Source organism: Falco naumanni, chromosome 5 (assembly GCF_017639655.2).
Source record: "Falco naumanni isolate bFalNau1 chromosome 5, bFalNau1.pat, whole genome shotgun sequence".
In the NCBI taxonomy this organism is placed as follows: domain Eukaryota; kingdom Metazoa; phylum Chordata; class Aves; order Falconiformes; family Falconidae; genus Falco; species Falco naumanni.
In genome coordinates this window covers 23336762-23353756 of record NC_054058.1, presented here as the reverse complement: position 1 = coordinate 23353756, position 16995 = coordinate 23336762, and the positions used below count along the sequence as shown (strand labels likewise).

The following is a 16995-nucleotide window of genomic DNA, read 5'->3' as shown; positions in this document are numbered from 1 at the left end:
AATGACACCAGCATTCTGTCTCCTAGTTTGGTTAAATGTGTCTCCTAATTAGGCTGGGTTAGATGGCAGTGTGTGTGTGATCAAGAGTAGAGGGTAAAACCACATTCCTGTGTACTGGATCCTGGCCTTTGTCAAAGGTGGGTACAGTCACCTGACCCTTCTCAGGATAAGCCAACGCTGGTGTCGCTGGCATGACTAATGTGTGGTCAGTTGCGAGGATTAGCTAAACCGCTCTTGCTCCTACCACATCAACCTATTCCACTGCAAGTTTTCCACTTCTGTGAGAGGACGTGGAACGAAAGCCAAGCATCCATCTGGGCCGCTCAGGGCAACAGCGCTTGCACAGGAAGGGTTGCTCCAGCCCTACCTGGGCAGTAGACAGCGACAGCTTTGCCTCGTTGGCTTTCTTGCTCCAGGTTTCCTGGGCAATGTGCCTCCCTGTGCCCCCGGCATCATAGGCTGGAACACGCTCGCTTAGCTGCCCTGGCAGTCTGCCCGTAGCCGCTCACATCCCCTCTGCTTTCAGTCCAGAGGCTCATTGCACAAAGCAGCCTTATTTCCCAAAGGTCTGCATGTGTTTCTTGCCAGGCTTGCATCTGTCTCACCTGCTGGGGTAAGTGCAATTGGGTGGGGGTCCCTGGGCCTTGGGAGGGACAGGCTGTCACCTGCAGCTAGCCTGCCCGCCTGGGGGAAATGGGCTCTGACATGCCAGCCGGGTGATGCGGCAAGCTCGGCCCAAGGGAACGGGGAAAGTGAGAACCTGGGGGGCAGCTAGGGTGCCAGGCGGGCCTGCCTGGGCTAGCACGTGCTTGGTGATGGGGCTTAACACCTCCTGTACCCTGGGGAGTACAGTCCTGCTGGGCTGAGGCTGCATGAGCAGGGTGAGAGGAGTCTTACAGAAACAGTTCTCCAGAGACCAAAGGATCCCTGCTGGAGCTGGGAAGGTCCCTGTATCCAAGGTAAGCAGGTGGGAACAGGCACTGGTGGCTATAGGGCAAGAGGTGCTATGAGCAGGGATGGGGGAGCACTGGAAAGGAGGATGGGAGCTCAAGATCTACTTGGGCTGAGCATGGGCTCCAGCAGGGCAAACACAACACAAAGAGGTAAGAGTAAGAAAAAAGCTTATTTGTGGGGAAGAGAGCAGAAACTGTGTCTGTACCTTAAAATGGGAGTGAGGGGAGAAACGTCTTCTACTCAAGAAAGCACTGAAGAGCTTTTTGTAGCACACTGTAGGATGAGATATGACAAGCTGATGCTTCCCGTGTGATCCAGTTATTTAATGCAATGTGCAGCCCTTGGAAGTGTTAGTGCTTAACCATTACTGTTAAAACATTAAAAGGCTAAACTATAAATAGCTTCCACTCTTCAGCAGCTCCAAAGCTATGTTTCTGGCATCTTTATGTATTTATGTGTATGCATAGATGTGTGTGTACACATATATTTAAAGGCAAGCAGCAGACAACAGAGTTTTGTGAAACAAGTCATACTAAATATCTCAAATGCTGCCATTTCTAGTTTACACTACTAGTGGAAATAAGTAGTGTGCCCTCAAAAATACCCCTGCTGGGGGAAAGACAAAACTTTCTTGAGGGCAGAATTCAAGAGGAAACAAAATAATGATTCAATTTCTTGGGGGAAGGAAAAAATAAAATAAAATAAAAAAGGCAAATATATGCCTGAAAGAAAAACCAGAAACTAAATCCCTAATTATACCCTGCAGTAAGCTGTCAGAAACTGGCAGCAGTGGGAGGGAAGGAGGCAAAGCTCATCTCGGTGAGTTTGAGCATAATCTGCTCTAACCATACTTAAAATGCCTTTTGTGTGGGAAGGGAACATTCTGGGATTCTCTGACACATGCTTTGTACTGTACTTATCTAATCGTTCAAATGTCGGTTAAACAATGAAGGGTTGAAGTTACAGGCAAGTATAGAAGAGTTTCACCTGGCCAGCACAAAAATTCAATTTTGGTTTGTCTGCCTCCAAATGCAGTCTTTGTAACTAAACTGCTGATCCGGTATCACAGTTTGGGGAATACAGATGCTCTTCAAAAGGGTATAAAACTGTAATAATCTATTGCTTGTAATTACATTTCGGTTCAAAGAGCTTTTGATACCAGCATAAAATGCAAAGACATTTTTTTCACGCTTGTAGTGGGGTAGGGGTTTGGAGAGTGAAGCAGATTTTGGTTTGCTCTTATTACTTTGTACTCAGTCTTAGCACACAGTGTGTATTGGAACTGACCTTCAGGAGCAAGTAAAAGTTCTCAGTAGTTGAACTGACTGAAAGGGAAAAGCAGGTTTGTGATAGTGGATTAGAGAAAAGTGCTTTCTTAATGGAACAATTTGGTTCCTAGAGAATATGTAGCTGCCTTGCTGGTGTGGGGCTTTAAACCGTGGCAGACTGGATTGACTGTGTGGCTGCAAAAATCTGTAAAGACTTGTGCTTTTATAATTGAGGTTAGATAGATACGGTAAAGGAAGGGTTTGGGCATGCCTCTAAAGAGCCAAGGTCTGTACCAGGTAACTGCTTAGCTTGTGTTCAAGGCCCACCAGAATCCATAGACTACACACATCTCAGGGATTACTCTGGTAGGCGTTTCTCACTGCATCCACCCTGGAGGAAACTCCAACCTGAACAGGGCTCTCAGTCCCTCTCGTTCAAGTTGTTCCTTCCGCAGTGTTTCACGATGCCAGTGTTTAACTCTGTTCCTTACGCTGGTTAAGGACTTCTATGGGACTTCAGCTTCCAGCTAGAGCTGTCTCCTACAAGGGACAGCTTAACTCCAGGCTGCCCTTTTGCTTTGAACAATGGTGTAGTGATTAAAAGCATTCACCTGGGGACGTTCAGGTTTTAATCTTTCTGCCTAACTGAACCTTGATACGCCCTATCTTGGGCAAGTGCTCCAGCTGCCAGAGTACTGGATAAAAGGAGAAAGCTGGTTAATGCTTTTTATTATTATTTATTAGGGGTCGGGGCTGTAGGTCGCTTCTCCTGGAGGTAGAATACAATTCAATTCCTCTCTGCTTAGAATGGGAATCCTTGTCCAATACCTCCAAAACTGCTTTTACTGCTTTATCGATTGTTCCTTTCAACATCAGGTTCTCAGGACTCTGAATCATGCTTGTTTTGCTGCCTAATGTGCCTTCTGTAAGCTGTGAACTCTATAGACGGAAAACCTTCCAATGGAATATCTTATAAGAACAACGCAAGTGAATTGGCTGTTTCTAGACCACTAAAGCTGATGGTTTTCACCTAGTAGGATCTTTAATTTTCCATTTGCTGAAATCAGTGGAAGCTTCTGGCTCTAATCTGAAAGTCTGCCAGTTAGTATGTGTCTTCCTAACTCCACCCGCCTTTTTCAAAAGGTACCAGGGCATGACTCTTGTCAAACAAATTGGGTTTATGATCACAAAGGGTTTCACACAGAGCCAAGTAATAGTGGTAAGGATGGATTTCCATATGCCCTTAGGCTTGTTCTTCATCTGCAATAGCAGATTAAGTTGGTGGAATCTAGCTTGTAGCTTCCATACCCAGTAGACATAATCACTACAAACTGCTTAGGTCAGGTCACAACTAAATGCCTACCCTGAAATGATCTCATGCACAGGTGGCATCCCAAAACTAGCCTTGACGGTGAACAGACTGTCAGGGCATCATAGCTTGTGATGTGTCCTTCCCACCACCACCACACCACCCCCAAGTTGGAATGGTCAAAGTTATACTCATCTCACCTGACTATGGCAGATGTGGAGCTTACAGAGAATTACAGTTCGGCTTAGTCAAAAGAACTGCTGGAGGGGTATCTTTCAAGGTGGTTCCCTCAAGAAAATCTGAGAATGGCTTGATGAACAGAACAAAAGACAGAATTTGTCCTGATAGTCTTCTAGGGCAAAGATATGAAAAAGACCAGGATAATACTCATGAAATGTACACACAAGAAGTTAAAATTTATTTCAAAGAAAACATTTTTTATTATTTTATATATGTGCTAGATCAAAGGAGCAACTCTGGAACTAGGCTGAAATTAATATGAAATCTAAAATAATCACAGCTTGTGATTTCTCTGCATGATATGTAATCACTCTGCTACAGTGCACATGACATAATCTGAAACATTATGAACCCATTTATTGGAGGGAAAAAGACACACCAGGATTAAGATTGGAAGAAAGGGGACATTAGCGTCATATGACTCCCTGAATGACAGGCTAGTAGTTGCATGTGTCTTGTGGAATAAAGGCATTTACCTCTCTGGCCACCATGTTATTGCATGACATAAAAGACTACACTTTAGATCCAAAACAAGGTCTGTCCCTCCTTCATTTCCCCCCTGCTATTCTCAGTTGCCTCACCTCACTGCATACTCCCTTTAGGCTTGACTAAAACCCATCCATCTGTGGAAGATGGGAGTCATTAGGATCAGGTCTTCATCGTGTTTGTTGTATAAGGCAGTGCACCATATAAATATTGAGGTATTACATCAGCAAGTGAAGTCTCCTCTCTGCTTGGTCCCATAATCTGCACAGAAGTACACTTGCTCCAAATGAGAGAAATACAGCTTCAGAAATACCACTTCTGTACAATACATGAGACAAAGGAAAAGTTTTGTTCCAGCCATGCTTGAAGCTAATTCCAGGAAGCTGCAGTTCCTAGGAAAAAGGACTTCACTGAATTCTAGCAATAACAGATGTCCACAAATGAACTGCAGATAAGCTAGAAGCCTGCACAGCACTCTAGCACAAAACTCATGGAATGGAGGAGACATGGCAAGCACTTTTGTTTGTAGAAATCTTCCATAATCAAGTCAGTATCCAACAGCAGCTGAAGAACCCAGATTGCCTAATTCCATGCACTGTGTCCATGCAGTTCCTAGGCAGTGACTTGGACGAAGTGCACTGTTTCAAGGAGCCGAGCAGGGAAAAAGGGGAAAGGTCTCCGTATTACTCAGACCAAGGGCAGCCCATCTACTCATCAGTGCACAGACCAACAAGCAGAGCCTTTTATGCAACCTTACTTGGTAAGAATTGGGGAAAGGGTACAAGATTCTTCTAGATTCCTTCTCCTCCCTTCTTCCAGTTTCAACTCGCAAGTGAAGCATTTCTTAACTTCCTTATTGCTGAAGTTCCTCCTACACATTTTTAAGACTCCCAGAATGGTGAAAAAACAAATCTGGAACTAAAAGCAGATCTGGAACCTGAAGCAGATTCAGATCAGTCAGCTCATCTCCACTGCTGTTCCAAAGACGGAGATGCCTAGATCACTCTCCATGCAAACGCAAACCTCTTGCTTTCTTGAAGGAGGTGCTACCTCCTTCCTTTTGCTACCTATCTGACTTCTGGCTGAGATGTGCCGTGCATGCTGATGTGAAATTACAAACCAGTTGTGATTTCTCAAAATTCTTCTGCACATTCCTTCCCCAAAGCTATGGCCATCACTGGAGAACAACCAGCTCCCTGAGGTCTATGCAGTCATGGCCTAGAAGCCTGTTCCCAACTAATCCTATGGAAGTTATCGCTCAAGTTAGCAAATACTACAAGGAAAGGGAGCATTCCTCTTTCTGCATTGGATGGCACCTCTGAAAAGTGAGCCTGAGGGACACCGGAGCTAGTCTGTGAATAAATGGGGTTTGGACCTCCAGTTTCAGGACATGCACACTGGGTCCACAGCATAACTGTGCCTGTGGAGATGCGCTGAAAGCTAAAGGACCTTCCCTATGTTATATGCATAGTCCTTCCCTGTACTTACTCTTCTGGAAACTGGAGTCAAGCCCTTGTCTTATGCAAGTAGATGAAATGGTAATTTCTCTTTCTCTCCATTGAAAGGCAAAGAATTCAAATCTAAGATTGTGTTCCTCGCACCCAGCTGCTTTTAGAAGCAGCCAAGCAGTTCCTGTCCTGGTAAGGCAAAGGAGAACAATCTCAGCTAGTGCTAAGGGAGGAAGATACTGCTTCCCACTATGGATTTCACAGGAGGGTAATTTACTCAAAGAGGTATTTTTCTGCTCCTATTCAGAAAATAAGGTATAAAGAAGCCACAGAGAAGGACCTCATTGCCTGGGTCACTGATAGGGCACCAAGTCCCCTTCAGACAGTGAGCCTGGCATAATGTAAGAACAGAGCCTGTTCTTCAGTGTGCCCTTCCTAGGAAGATGTATCAGTGTTGAGAGGATGGAAAGCTGCTGAAGCAGAATGTCAGTCCACATATATGCTGAGATAGGAATTAAGAACAACTCAAACTTCTGTGCAGAACATCTTGTTTGTACCCTGTGTGTGGAGCTGCCTGGTAAAGCAGGAAGAAAAGGAGGCAGAGTAGACCTATTTCTGATCTCTCACTGTGGTGTGAGCTGAGTATAATTAGGAACACCAACTCAAGCTGTGTTGGCTCCAACGGCTCTCCATCAAATAATCAGATTTATGCTTCCAAAATCACGGTGCTTCTCTGGAATTAACATACTCCTTGCTGAGCCAATCTTTCACATGTAGTTTCTCAGGCAATGCTTGCTTAGCTTCTTTGGACTGTCTAAGGAGACACAGGTCTTGATATTTCCCTGCATAGCCCCAACTAGGGAGAACAGGGCAACAGAAGGTGCATGTCACTAAGGATATGGAAATGTTCCTGGGCAGACAAGTCCCAGCTGCTGCTTCATGTTAGGGGGACTCTACCTGCATGTTAAAGGAAGAGGAGGGAACACTGATCAGACTGTATGGGGTATCCCTGAGCTGCAAATCACAAGATGGAAGAGAGCAAGAAAGGAAGTGAAGGACAGAGACATTTGTATTCTTAAAGATGAAGACTGGGGATTTGGGACTCAAAAGTACCATCCTGGCTTGATGATCTCCTCTTTCAATCCTTGCATGCAAGGAAGGAGCAAAGGTGTGCTGTGACTTTCTGGTTGGCCTGAGTTCCAGAGGGGGGCCCCTCTTTGGAAGCTGTGCCAGCTGGAGCAGGGGGATGTTCCTTGCAAAAGCTGGGGTCAGGGTGGGTGCCAAAACAGCATCTTGCTGCAGCATTGAGTTCCGGACAAAGACAGCTCTGGAAATTCAGACTCCATGGTGGTTTCCTCCGATACTGAGCACAGGCTGCTGGCTCCCTAGCAGGATGCGAAAAGCCAGAAGTGTTCAGAGAATACTAAACAGGGGGGAGGGAACAATGTAACTTTCCCCTCAGCCCTGCAGCGAGTTGCTTTGGCTACTGCAGCTTCCTTTGAGGGGCCCTGCCTCTCTATAGCTGCCGGAGGACTGCAAAATGGGACTTTGTTTCAGACTGACAGTGATGCAGTGGCAAATCCCCAAGCAAACAGAATTTGTTATAGTCCATAGGCACTTACTCTTCACAAGGAGGCTGTTAAGACTTAAAGCCTTCCTTTGGCACAGTGCCACCACAACACAGTTTCTGGTGTGCTCATGTCACAGGCTGGATGAATAGTACACTGGATGAATGGCATGTTGGCTGATGGTGACTCCTTGCACAGGGAAGAGCTTCATCCTCAAACACATTACGAAGAGGAAGGTGGGCTTGCCTGATTTTCACACACAAAGGGTGGAAAAGAAAGAACTCTGATGGCTGAACAAAACTGAGACTGCTGGGACAAGCCGTCTCCTTATACCCTGTTTCCATTATGGTTCAATTATTGATGGCATCAACATACTTCACAGTTGAGAGCCTGCTGGCAGCTTGTCAGGATTGCAGATAAGTTATCAATAAAAGCAAGGGGCTTTTTGTACCGGGACGGGGAACTTTTTTTCATGTTGGCTAGATCGGATCACCCCAGGTCTCTCCCCGTTCCTCCCCTCTTCCCTTCCCAGTACATAAAATCCCTAACAGTAGATCTTTAGGCACACATGTCCTAACCCTAGCTCCAGTTCTCCTTCTTGAAAGCAAGTTGCACAGCATCATTCACATCCTGCACTATGTAAGATGCCTCCACCAGGCTGGGGTCAAAGCAGAAGTCCCGATGGCCATGGAACACTGTTTCCGTCATGCACTCCTCCGTTTTACTGGGAACATCTGCATTGTGGCGGTAGACCCCAGTGCACACCAGAATTGACTCACAACTCTCCACCAAATTGTTGCATTCCTTCCTCAGCTCGAGATCCTCAGTTTGGGGACTGGCTGCCTGCGGGCTCCTCTTCACCCCAGCCTGGACCTGGTTCTGGTGAGCTGACTTGAGGTAGTTGTTGTACAGGTTTGCCCCATAGATATCAGACATAGGGTTATCCCTGGATAAGGTCACAGTGTGAAACAGAAATGAGAAACTAGCCCATCCATCAATTTCTGGCTCTGGTAGACTAGGATTAAGGCAGCACAGAAGGAGGAAAGGGTGCAAGACACTTGCTAACATCAGGAGAACCACCCAGATTGGGCCAGTGAGTTCATCTACTGCTGTGTCCCGTTCAGCTGTGGTGAAGGCCACATGCTTCACAAACATCTTTCAAAGGGGAAAAGACACGTCCAAAGCACCCACAGCAGTTTCAGCCATTACTATAATGTATTCCCTATGATCCCGAAGCGTTTGGCCTAACTGGGTTAATGTTACTACATCTGGGCCTCTTTTTCTTTAATCTGGTCACGCTACATGCACTCTGCATCTGACAGTAAACAGCTTTGCTAGGGTGACAGGTCCCTTCAAAGTATTAAGTGTCGAGTGCAAAAAGCTAGCAAGCCTCTGTTCCAGGATGTGATACTCCAGAGACACCATGGGGATTTATGTATTCATTTTTGAAATAGCCATTTTAAAAAACACTTAAGAGAAGTCAGTATGCAACTCCCTAAGGAAACTAGCGGGAAAAACAGTCTCTTACCCAACTGCATAGAGGCGTCGGATGGGAGACTTCCAGCCCTGTTTCTCTGCCTGCTGTTGTATCAAGTATTCGGCATAGCGGTAGGTGACTGTGCTGGGTTTGCCAATCAAGGCTTCATACTTCAGTTCCCGGCCTGTTACTTTCTTGTAGATGTTCTCCAAGCAGAGAAGGAAAGTGCCATGGCCAAACCTGCTCCAGAAAGGAGATCATCAGTATCCCCAGTCACACCACTTCGGCAGCAAACACCCCCTGGTGAGGAGGAGCATCTGCTGTAGCCAGGCTACCACCTAGTTTGGACACCGCATCTACCCACACACACCTCCACAGGCAATCGTTTAGCTTTTGCTTCTTGAAAGTTTTAGTCTTTGTTTCGCATGTAGTTTTCATCTCTCTGCTACTAATTACACCACACAGTCAAACCCTAAAACAGTCAAATGCTAAAAAATATCGTAAATAAAGATCATCTGCAGGAGAGATGTATGAAATAGGCTAAAACAAGTATCACACATGCTTTCACCTGGGCATCTTGGCTTCAGCCATCCACAGGAGATCCATGTTGCAGGCAAGGACAGGCAGATGGGGGTATGGTATATCTCGCAGCTCTGCCCCGGGGTTCCCATTGCTCAAGAGTACATCAGTAATAAGTTGCAGGCTTGTTTCCCACCTCACTGGCTCACCAAACAGAATCACCCCTGAAAGATTTCAAGAGATGCTTGGAAATTCACAGTATCCAGGTACAGGACCCATTATTAAAAGCCACCCACTAGCAAAAACACTCCTCTGCTGGGATGCCCTGGCCAATACAGCTACCATTGGAACACGCCTGGTGGCAGGGCTCCAGTCTGCATATCCCTGCACTGCATGCACCACTGGTCCCAGATACTGGAGCATGGCACAGAGAAAAGTTGGCTTTGCTTTTATAGAGTTTGTGCTTCACACTGCATGAGCGCAGCAAGGCTGCCTCCTGACTGCATCCTCTGAATAAGCTGCCTGTGGATACCGATGAGCCGACAGCACGTCATTAGCTCCCATCCCAGCTGGCTTGCCTTGCAGTTATTTCTGCTTGCTGTTCATATGTAAACAAAGACTATTGCTTACCTTCTATAGTGGGAAAGCCAGTGGTTGGAGGAGGCTGCCAGAAAAAAAATTGAAGGCTGGGTTAGTAATACAAAACCTAATGCCATCTCCAAAACAAAACTAAAAAGGCTTCCTTTGAACCTGCCAAGGCAGTCCCATAAAGAGGCAGGACAAGGCCACCTGGAATCCTGAAGAAAGATTTCCCCTACCCCCACCTCCCAGATTGAATTTCAGATCTTGCATTCCTGTCTCAAAGCTGGAGATGTCAACAGAACCATCTTACCACTCACTGCAAGGAACAGCAAGGGAAGACAGGCATGGCATGTGAAAAGAGAGGGGAAAGGCACTGCCTTTCCTGCAGAAGCCATCACTGGAAAGAACAGCAAGTTGCTGGCTGCTCAGTACCAGTCCCAGGCTCTCGCTAAAGTCACTAGCAGCCAGTTTCTCTGTGTCTTTGCAGCTTCTCCACCCCATGCTATATGCTATAAGTACCACCAGACCAGACCACCCGTTCCACTGATGCTTCAGGAAATTACCAGTTCTTTTGGCCGCCGGCTCTGATCTACCATGTCTAAGAGGGGATATGCCTTCCTCAGTGCCTCTATGGTGACCACATGCTTGAACCCCAGGCTATTTCAGACCATCAAGGAAAGTTGTGGAGTTTTTTAAGTTACTTGCAAAAGCATCTACAGGATTAAGGAATACAAGTCCCAGTAATAGTTATTTAACCTGGTAATGCATAACCTCATGGCTTTCAGTCAAACCGTATGCAGTGCTTCAACCTACAAGTGGCCCTAAAGTTTACAAAAAAACCCCAGATGGGTGATTTAGTTTGTGATCAGCAATCCCTGGCACTAGGCAAAGAGCAGAGGCTGCTCCAAGACTGAATGGATGCATTCCGGGAGACCTTTAAGGCCAGGGTTCTCCTATCAGTGCAGTGCAGGTGTCTGGTCAGGCCTCTTGGTTAGAAGCAGACTCAGTGAAGCTCTGATCAGCTCAGCTGGTGGAAAGAAAATGGTCTGTGCTATAAAATTACGCAAGTGGAGAATGCATTGCACTTGATAGCAGAACAGCTTGCCCTTACTCACCCTACTGGCCTTGGGAAAACAGAGACGGGACAAAGTTTTGTACCAAATGAAGTTAAATGTTAAGTATAGGCTGTGACTCTGTGTGTACAGGCTGAGATGTCACAAACTCTGCATTCAGTTCTTACCTCCTGGCAGACATGGGATATGTCAGACCTGCTGTGCCCTCACCTCAGCCAGGCAATACACATGTGGGGTTGTCATTTAGACCTGTACTGGGACGCTCTGACTCTAATGATACTTGAGTTCCTTCAATTGTTGTCAGATTTCCAGGGAAAACCTTAGCTTTGGGAGAGCTGGGAGCAATCTCTAATGCACTTTGCCATGAAAGAATGGGAAGAGCACAATTTTATCTCAAAAGTGAGACAGACCCAAAGCTGATGGAGTCCTCGCAGTGACATCCCACCAACAGGAACAGCAATTACAGGAGAGGTAATCAGCATTAGAAGCCAAACACAGAACAAGGACAGCCAGGAGGTAAGTGAGATGGAGCAACAGTTAGTTCCCACATTCGAGCCTTTCCATGAGGGTGCATGCATCCCCCTAAGATGAGACCAGTGACCATTCTGTCTCCTTGCGCTTCTACAAGCTGACTGATCAAGTGGCAGGGGTAGGGGCAGGGCAGAAGCAGCAACGTGTAGCTGGGAAGCTGCAGCAGGAAATGCAGAGCACCACGAGATGCGCAGCAAAGGATACTTCTGGGCATTCTCCTCCACGGGCCCCTGCCCGGCTACCAGCATGCACTTCTGGTGGAACTGGCTGAAGAGGCGCAGGGGGCTGTGGGACAGGATCACCTGTTCTGGAGACACCTGCGGGAGGGAGGAGAGGCTGACAGGGGATCCGCAGGGAAGATTCCGCGCCCCCCCCCCCCCGCCCTTCTCCTTGCGGTAGGGCAGCATCCCTTCCCGTGCCGCCACCTGCCTTCCGCCACCCTCTTAGGCTGAGGCAGAGCCAGTCAGTCGCTCGGTGGTGCTGCCACCCCCAGCCCTTCACTCCTCCCGGGGAAGTCGTGCTGGGTGGGCTCCCTCCTCCTCCCGGTGCTCCCCTCCAAAGTCGAGACACCCGAGCCGGGGAACGGCGAAGCAGCCCCTTCCGAGCGGCGTGGGCGCTCCGACCCTTCCGGAGGAGCCGCCCCGTCTCCGCTCGCCCTGCGGTCCCCGCCGGGGCACGGCCCTGCCGCCGTTACCTGCAGCCCCAGGGCCTGGGTCAGCTCGTGGGCCTTGGCCGACCTCAGGCAGTTGCCGGCGTTGGTCAGGAAGACGACGGGCACCCGCAGCCGCCCGCTGCTGTCCGCCAGCCTCTGGAAGGCCTGGCGGGCGGCGGGCACCGCCTGGCTGCCCCGCACCAGCACCCCGTCCACGTCGAAGAGGAACCCAAAGGTCGGCGGCTGCAAGGCGAGCGTAGGGGACGGTCACCCGCCGCCGGGAGTCCTTCCCGCTCCCCCCCCGCGCACCCGGCCCGCGGCGCCCTTCCCGGCCCGCCGCAAGGACGCGGGCGGCGGGCCTGGCCCCTCGCCCCCGGCGCCGCCGCTCACCCGGGCCCCGGCGCAGCCCCCGCGGGCGGGCGGCCCCCGCGGCCCCGCGGCGCGCAGCAGCCCCCGGCCGGCCCGCAGGCAGCCGCGCAGCGCCATGCCGCGCCGCTCCCGCCCGGCCCGACCCCGGGGCCGGCGGCGGAGCACGCCGGGGCTCGTAGTTCCCGGACTACAGCTCCCAGCGAGGCGCGGGGCGCGGCGGGGCGGGCCCGGGGCGGGCGGAGGGGTGGGCGCGGCGGAGGGGTGCTGCCCTCAGCCCGAGCGGGGCGGGCGGGCGCTGCCCCGGCGCGGGCGGCTGCGGGCGGCCGGATCCGGCTGAGCCGCCGCCATCGTGGTGCCGGGGAAGGGTGCTGCCGCCTGCGGGGGTGCGATGTCCTCGCCCGCTTCGGAGCAAAGGGTTGCAGGTTCGGGGAGAGCTGGGAGAGAAACTGGAGGCGGCGAGGGGCTGCAGAAAGCAGGTGTCGCAAACAGCGGCGAGGCTGGCGGGGCTTGACGTGGTGGAGGAAAGGGACGTACGCCGGGGGCACGGGTACAAAGAGCCCTGCAGTGGGAGAGGCGTGCAAAATCCTGACGGGAGAGATGTGGGCAGGAGGGAATGAAAGGCTTAGACCCCCCCAAAGCAACTGCGCCGAGTTTATCTAACCCGTTCACAAAATCACAGAACAGGAGACTCCTGAGTGAAGCTGCTCCAGTGCTGTATGGTCCAGTCCTCACAGCTGCAAAGGCATCTCCCGGGATATCGCCTGGTTTCAGTCTAAGGTGGTTACAGCTCACTGCCCGCTATGCACATGCAAAGGATCTTCACTGCAACTTTTTACCCCTGCCAGCCGCTGCCCTGCCTTTGCTCAGTCTTTCCTATGCAAACCCAAACCTTGCAGTCTTTTTCCTACAGATCACACAGATTTCTAAGACGCTTGGTCATTTTTCTTGCCCCCTGCGGCACTGTGTCTAGGGGGGCTCCCTCTTCCCTGCGGCGTGGGATAGAAATTTTGGTGCTGAATTCAGCTGAGGCCCTTCCAGACCTGAGGAAAGCAAAACGTTCACTTCACCTCCATGGAGATGAAACAATGTTTGTTTGCTTTCTGGCTAGGCTTGAGATCTGACTCCTGTGATACGGCAGGTTTAACACGTATGACTTTAGGCATCAGTTACGCAAACAGAGTAATTGTTTGTTTTTATGCTTCCATTGCCATGAACACCAACCTTGATTCGTTTTCGACCCACTTGAACACCAGAGCCCTTTCTGCAGAGCTATTAAAGCACTGGCAACTCAGTGTTATACACCTGTATAGATGGTTATTCCTCCTTAAGTGCTTTTGCCTTAAACTGAATTACCTACTATTTATTTTACATCATTTCCTCGACTTGTCAGGATGACTTCAATTTGTTAGAAGTGTTTGCAGCTTCTCCCGCTCTGGCAAAATTTATGCTGGCCTTGGAGACATTACTGAAAGTATTTAGTTCCCTGCAGAACTGGGCTTCAAACCTTCTTCGACTAGCACAAGGGAGACAGTTACAGCTACTTCCATGTACGCTCTTCTCAACTACTGACACACCTGCTTATAAACTGGGGACCTCCAGCTCGCATTTCCCTTGGCTGCTGGTGAAAATACAGTCAGAGAGAGAGGCGAGGGCTTTCTGAAATTAACGACAAATGCAAGAACCTTGTCTCGAGCATTTCTCAGGTGTCCACCAAGGCAGTGGCTGCTGGTGGAGAAAAAATTTGCTTGGTTTACTGTGATTTCTGCCTGGAGTATTGGCTAACGTGGATTTATGGCCTTTTAGCAAACCTACTACTTGCAAGTTAAATGGGTTGGTTTGGTTACCGGCCTCAGCACCTCTCGCCGCTGCAATCAGGCTGTCCGAATTGCATTACCGGGGTCAGTCAGTCCCTTCTTTTTAACTGTGAGGATACTTTTGCCCTTTTCCTGTTGCAAAATAGCTGTGAGAGACACCTAGCCAGTTCCCTATCGTAGAGAGGATTTAATTAGCTTTATATTTATCTAAGGATATTTATCTAGATATCTTTGAAGGGGGGGGGGGATTCTCCCCCCGCCCCGGTTACGGGCGGCGCTGAAGCCTGAGGCGGCACAGCGGGGCGCGGGGCCCAGCCGCCATTTCCCCCCGCACCGGTCGGGCGGTTTCTCACCTCACGCTGTTCGCGCCGCTCAGGGGCGCGCGGCGCTGCGCGGGACGGCGCCTCCCGGCGAGCCCGGCAGGGGGCCCCGCTGCTCCACGGCGCGGGCGCGCGGGGGGGGGGCGGGGCGGAGCGGGGCGCCCGCCCCTCACCTGCGGGTGCAGCGGCCCCCCCCCCGCTCAGCGGGTAGCAGGGCTGCGGGATGGGGATGGCGATGGCAGTGTCTTACTGGAGGGAGGGGGTGTTGTTCTGCTCCAAAGTGAACTCTGGCAATGCGGAGCAATGGAGGAGCAATTTCTAACCTTCCCCCCCCAGGTGAGGTGCTGGCCCTGCTAATGCCGTTTGCATGCTTGGCAGCATTTTTCCTCTTGCGGAACACTCGTAGCAGAAAGCATTGGTGTGGTTTGTGCCACCACAGCACAGGGCGGGATGTTGGAGGTAGGACCTGGGGTTGGTGGGGGATTTTATGGCCACTGTGCCTCCGACACACAAGGGTTGGTGGGCAGGGCAGCCATGTTATCAGCCAAGGTACCCGCTGTTGAAGATGTGCCCCCAAAATATGTGCCTGCCCCAGTGAGCGTTCCCAGTAGGCTGGCAGAGCTGCTGTATTTATTTTTGCAAGGAAGACTGTCCAGCAGGCTGAAGTTCTTATTTTTAAACCAACACGGAGGGAGTTTGCCAGTGGTTGGGCACAGGCTGAGCCTGGCATGCACAGAGGGACCAAAAGCAGCGTGGCTGCCAAGCACTGCACCTGACGGTACCTGCTGTGGCTGCTGAGCCCCCATCTTTCCAGCAGCAGGAGGCAGGCTTTAGCCCATCATCCCTATGCTAAATGCCTGCCCATGTAATTTTCCCTTCAAGAGTCAAGACTTTTTCTGGGACTCTACTAGGAGCTTCCCATTCTGCATGTTATACATGGACAGACCACAAGATTTCTTCTGCAGGCACATCTGGCAACAGCCATATCCCTTAATACCCCTAGAGATGGTCTGTCTGCTCTTCTCACACCAGCCCACAGGAGACTCCCTCTTCTTCCCCTGTCTACACCGTACTTAGATGTTTCCTCCACCCCCTTTCATAGCTGCCTTTAAAGACAAGCAAAACAGGCGGTTGCCCACAGCCTTCTCCCGCGGGTTCCTACGTAAACCCTGCAGCTCTGTTTTCCCTGGACTCACAGCCCTGTCATCACACTCCCCCCACCCCCCGCCTTCCTGACCTTCTAACATCTCCCTCAAAAGCAGCTGTACCTTCCGTCTCTTTTCTTACAGCAGAGGCTCTAATGGCCTGAACCAGCCCTCCCCCCCTCAGTTTATCTCTTCTCTTTCTCTGCTGCAGCCTGCTCATGGAATGATGGACAAGCTAAAGGTTGAGAAAGAGAAAATACAGTAAAATGCCTTTCTTATCCTGTAATGACCAAGGGGGAAGACACAGCCTGATAAAAATGACAAGCAAGAAGAATCAAGAGCTAGACCCTTCACCTGCCTGTCTCTCAGAGGACAGAAAACACTTGATAGACCTGCCATGATTGCAACTGCTGCAAGCCTGGAAGAAAGGAATCAAGTTCTGAGTCAATTAGAGCTACAGGTTTCTGGCCAAAGAAATGTCCTTCTGCTGCTACTTGTGAAAAGACTAATCCAGAGACTTACAGGAGAAAAACCTGAAGCAGGCTGAGTGTTGGGACCTAGCAGAACACACATCTGTAGCCCTGTGTTCTATGGCCAGAGGGCTTTGCTTAGCATCTGGTATCTGCATCGTTCTGCTGCAGTGATGGAGGCCCACACAACATATAGATCCAGCTGCTGTCTTGGGCCTATCTCTATTTTCAACCAGCTACTTCACTCCTCTGTTTTTACTGGCATGATTTTTGACAGCCACCACTAGTGCTGGATCAGCCATTTCCTGCCGGTGAGTGACCAGGAGGCAAACATTTCATTTGTTAAAGTGCTCCAAAGGCAGCCTAAGCTGCTCCGCGACAAAACACTGCTAGACCTGTGTGCTTCGAGCAAAGCCCCATCCACCTCCCCTTTAAACAAATGGAACCTGAGGATGCCACGGGGGAGAGATAGATGGAGGAGATAATAGGCATAAGGCTTTATGTATTCCTATGGCTGCTTGAAGTAACCATCACAGAAACTTCCATGGATTTTCTGCTCTCCTTCCTTGCTCCTTAATCTGGATGGAGACTGAAAGGGGGCTCTTTCTGCTCCTTTAGGTCTGCCCTACTCAGCCTCCCACCACCCCTGCGGCTGTCTCTAGCCCCCCTGCTTGTCCGAATACCTCCTTTACCAGGTTTGCAAGTTCTCTAGCTGGCCCTTTCTTCCCATGCTGACCACCAGTACTTCAGGCAAAGAGCCTCAGGTTGTA

The 16995-nt window shown here is 50.0% G+C and overlaps 1 protein-coding gene across 1 annotated transcript; it reads right to left on the bottom strand.

Annotated features, from left to right (window-relative positions):
• Nucleotides 1-3928: 3928 nt before the first annotated feature.
• On the bottom strand, nt 3929-12637 carry HDHD5 (haloacid dehalogenase like hydrolase domain containing 5). Its single transcript, XM_040595330.1, has 8 exons — nt 12498-12637; nt 12150-12350; nt 11660-11772; nt 10415-10508; nt 9900-9933; nt 9319-9493; nt 8802-8990; nt 3929-8219 (listed from the first exon to the last, which is right to left on the bottom strand). The coding sequence occupies exons 1-8, from the start codon at nt 12591-12593 to the stop codon at nt 7853-7855; spliced, it is 1269 nt and encodes a 422-aa protein (XP_040451264.1). The 5' UTR covers nt 12594-12637; the 3' UTR covers nt 3929-7852.
• Between the last annotated feature and the right edge of the window lie 4358 nt (nt 12638-16995).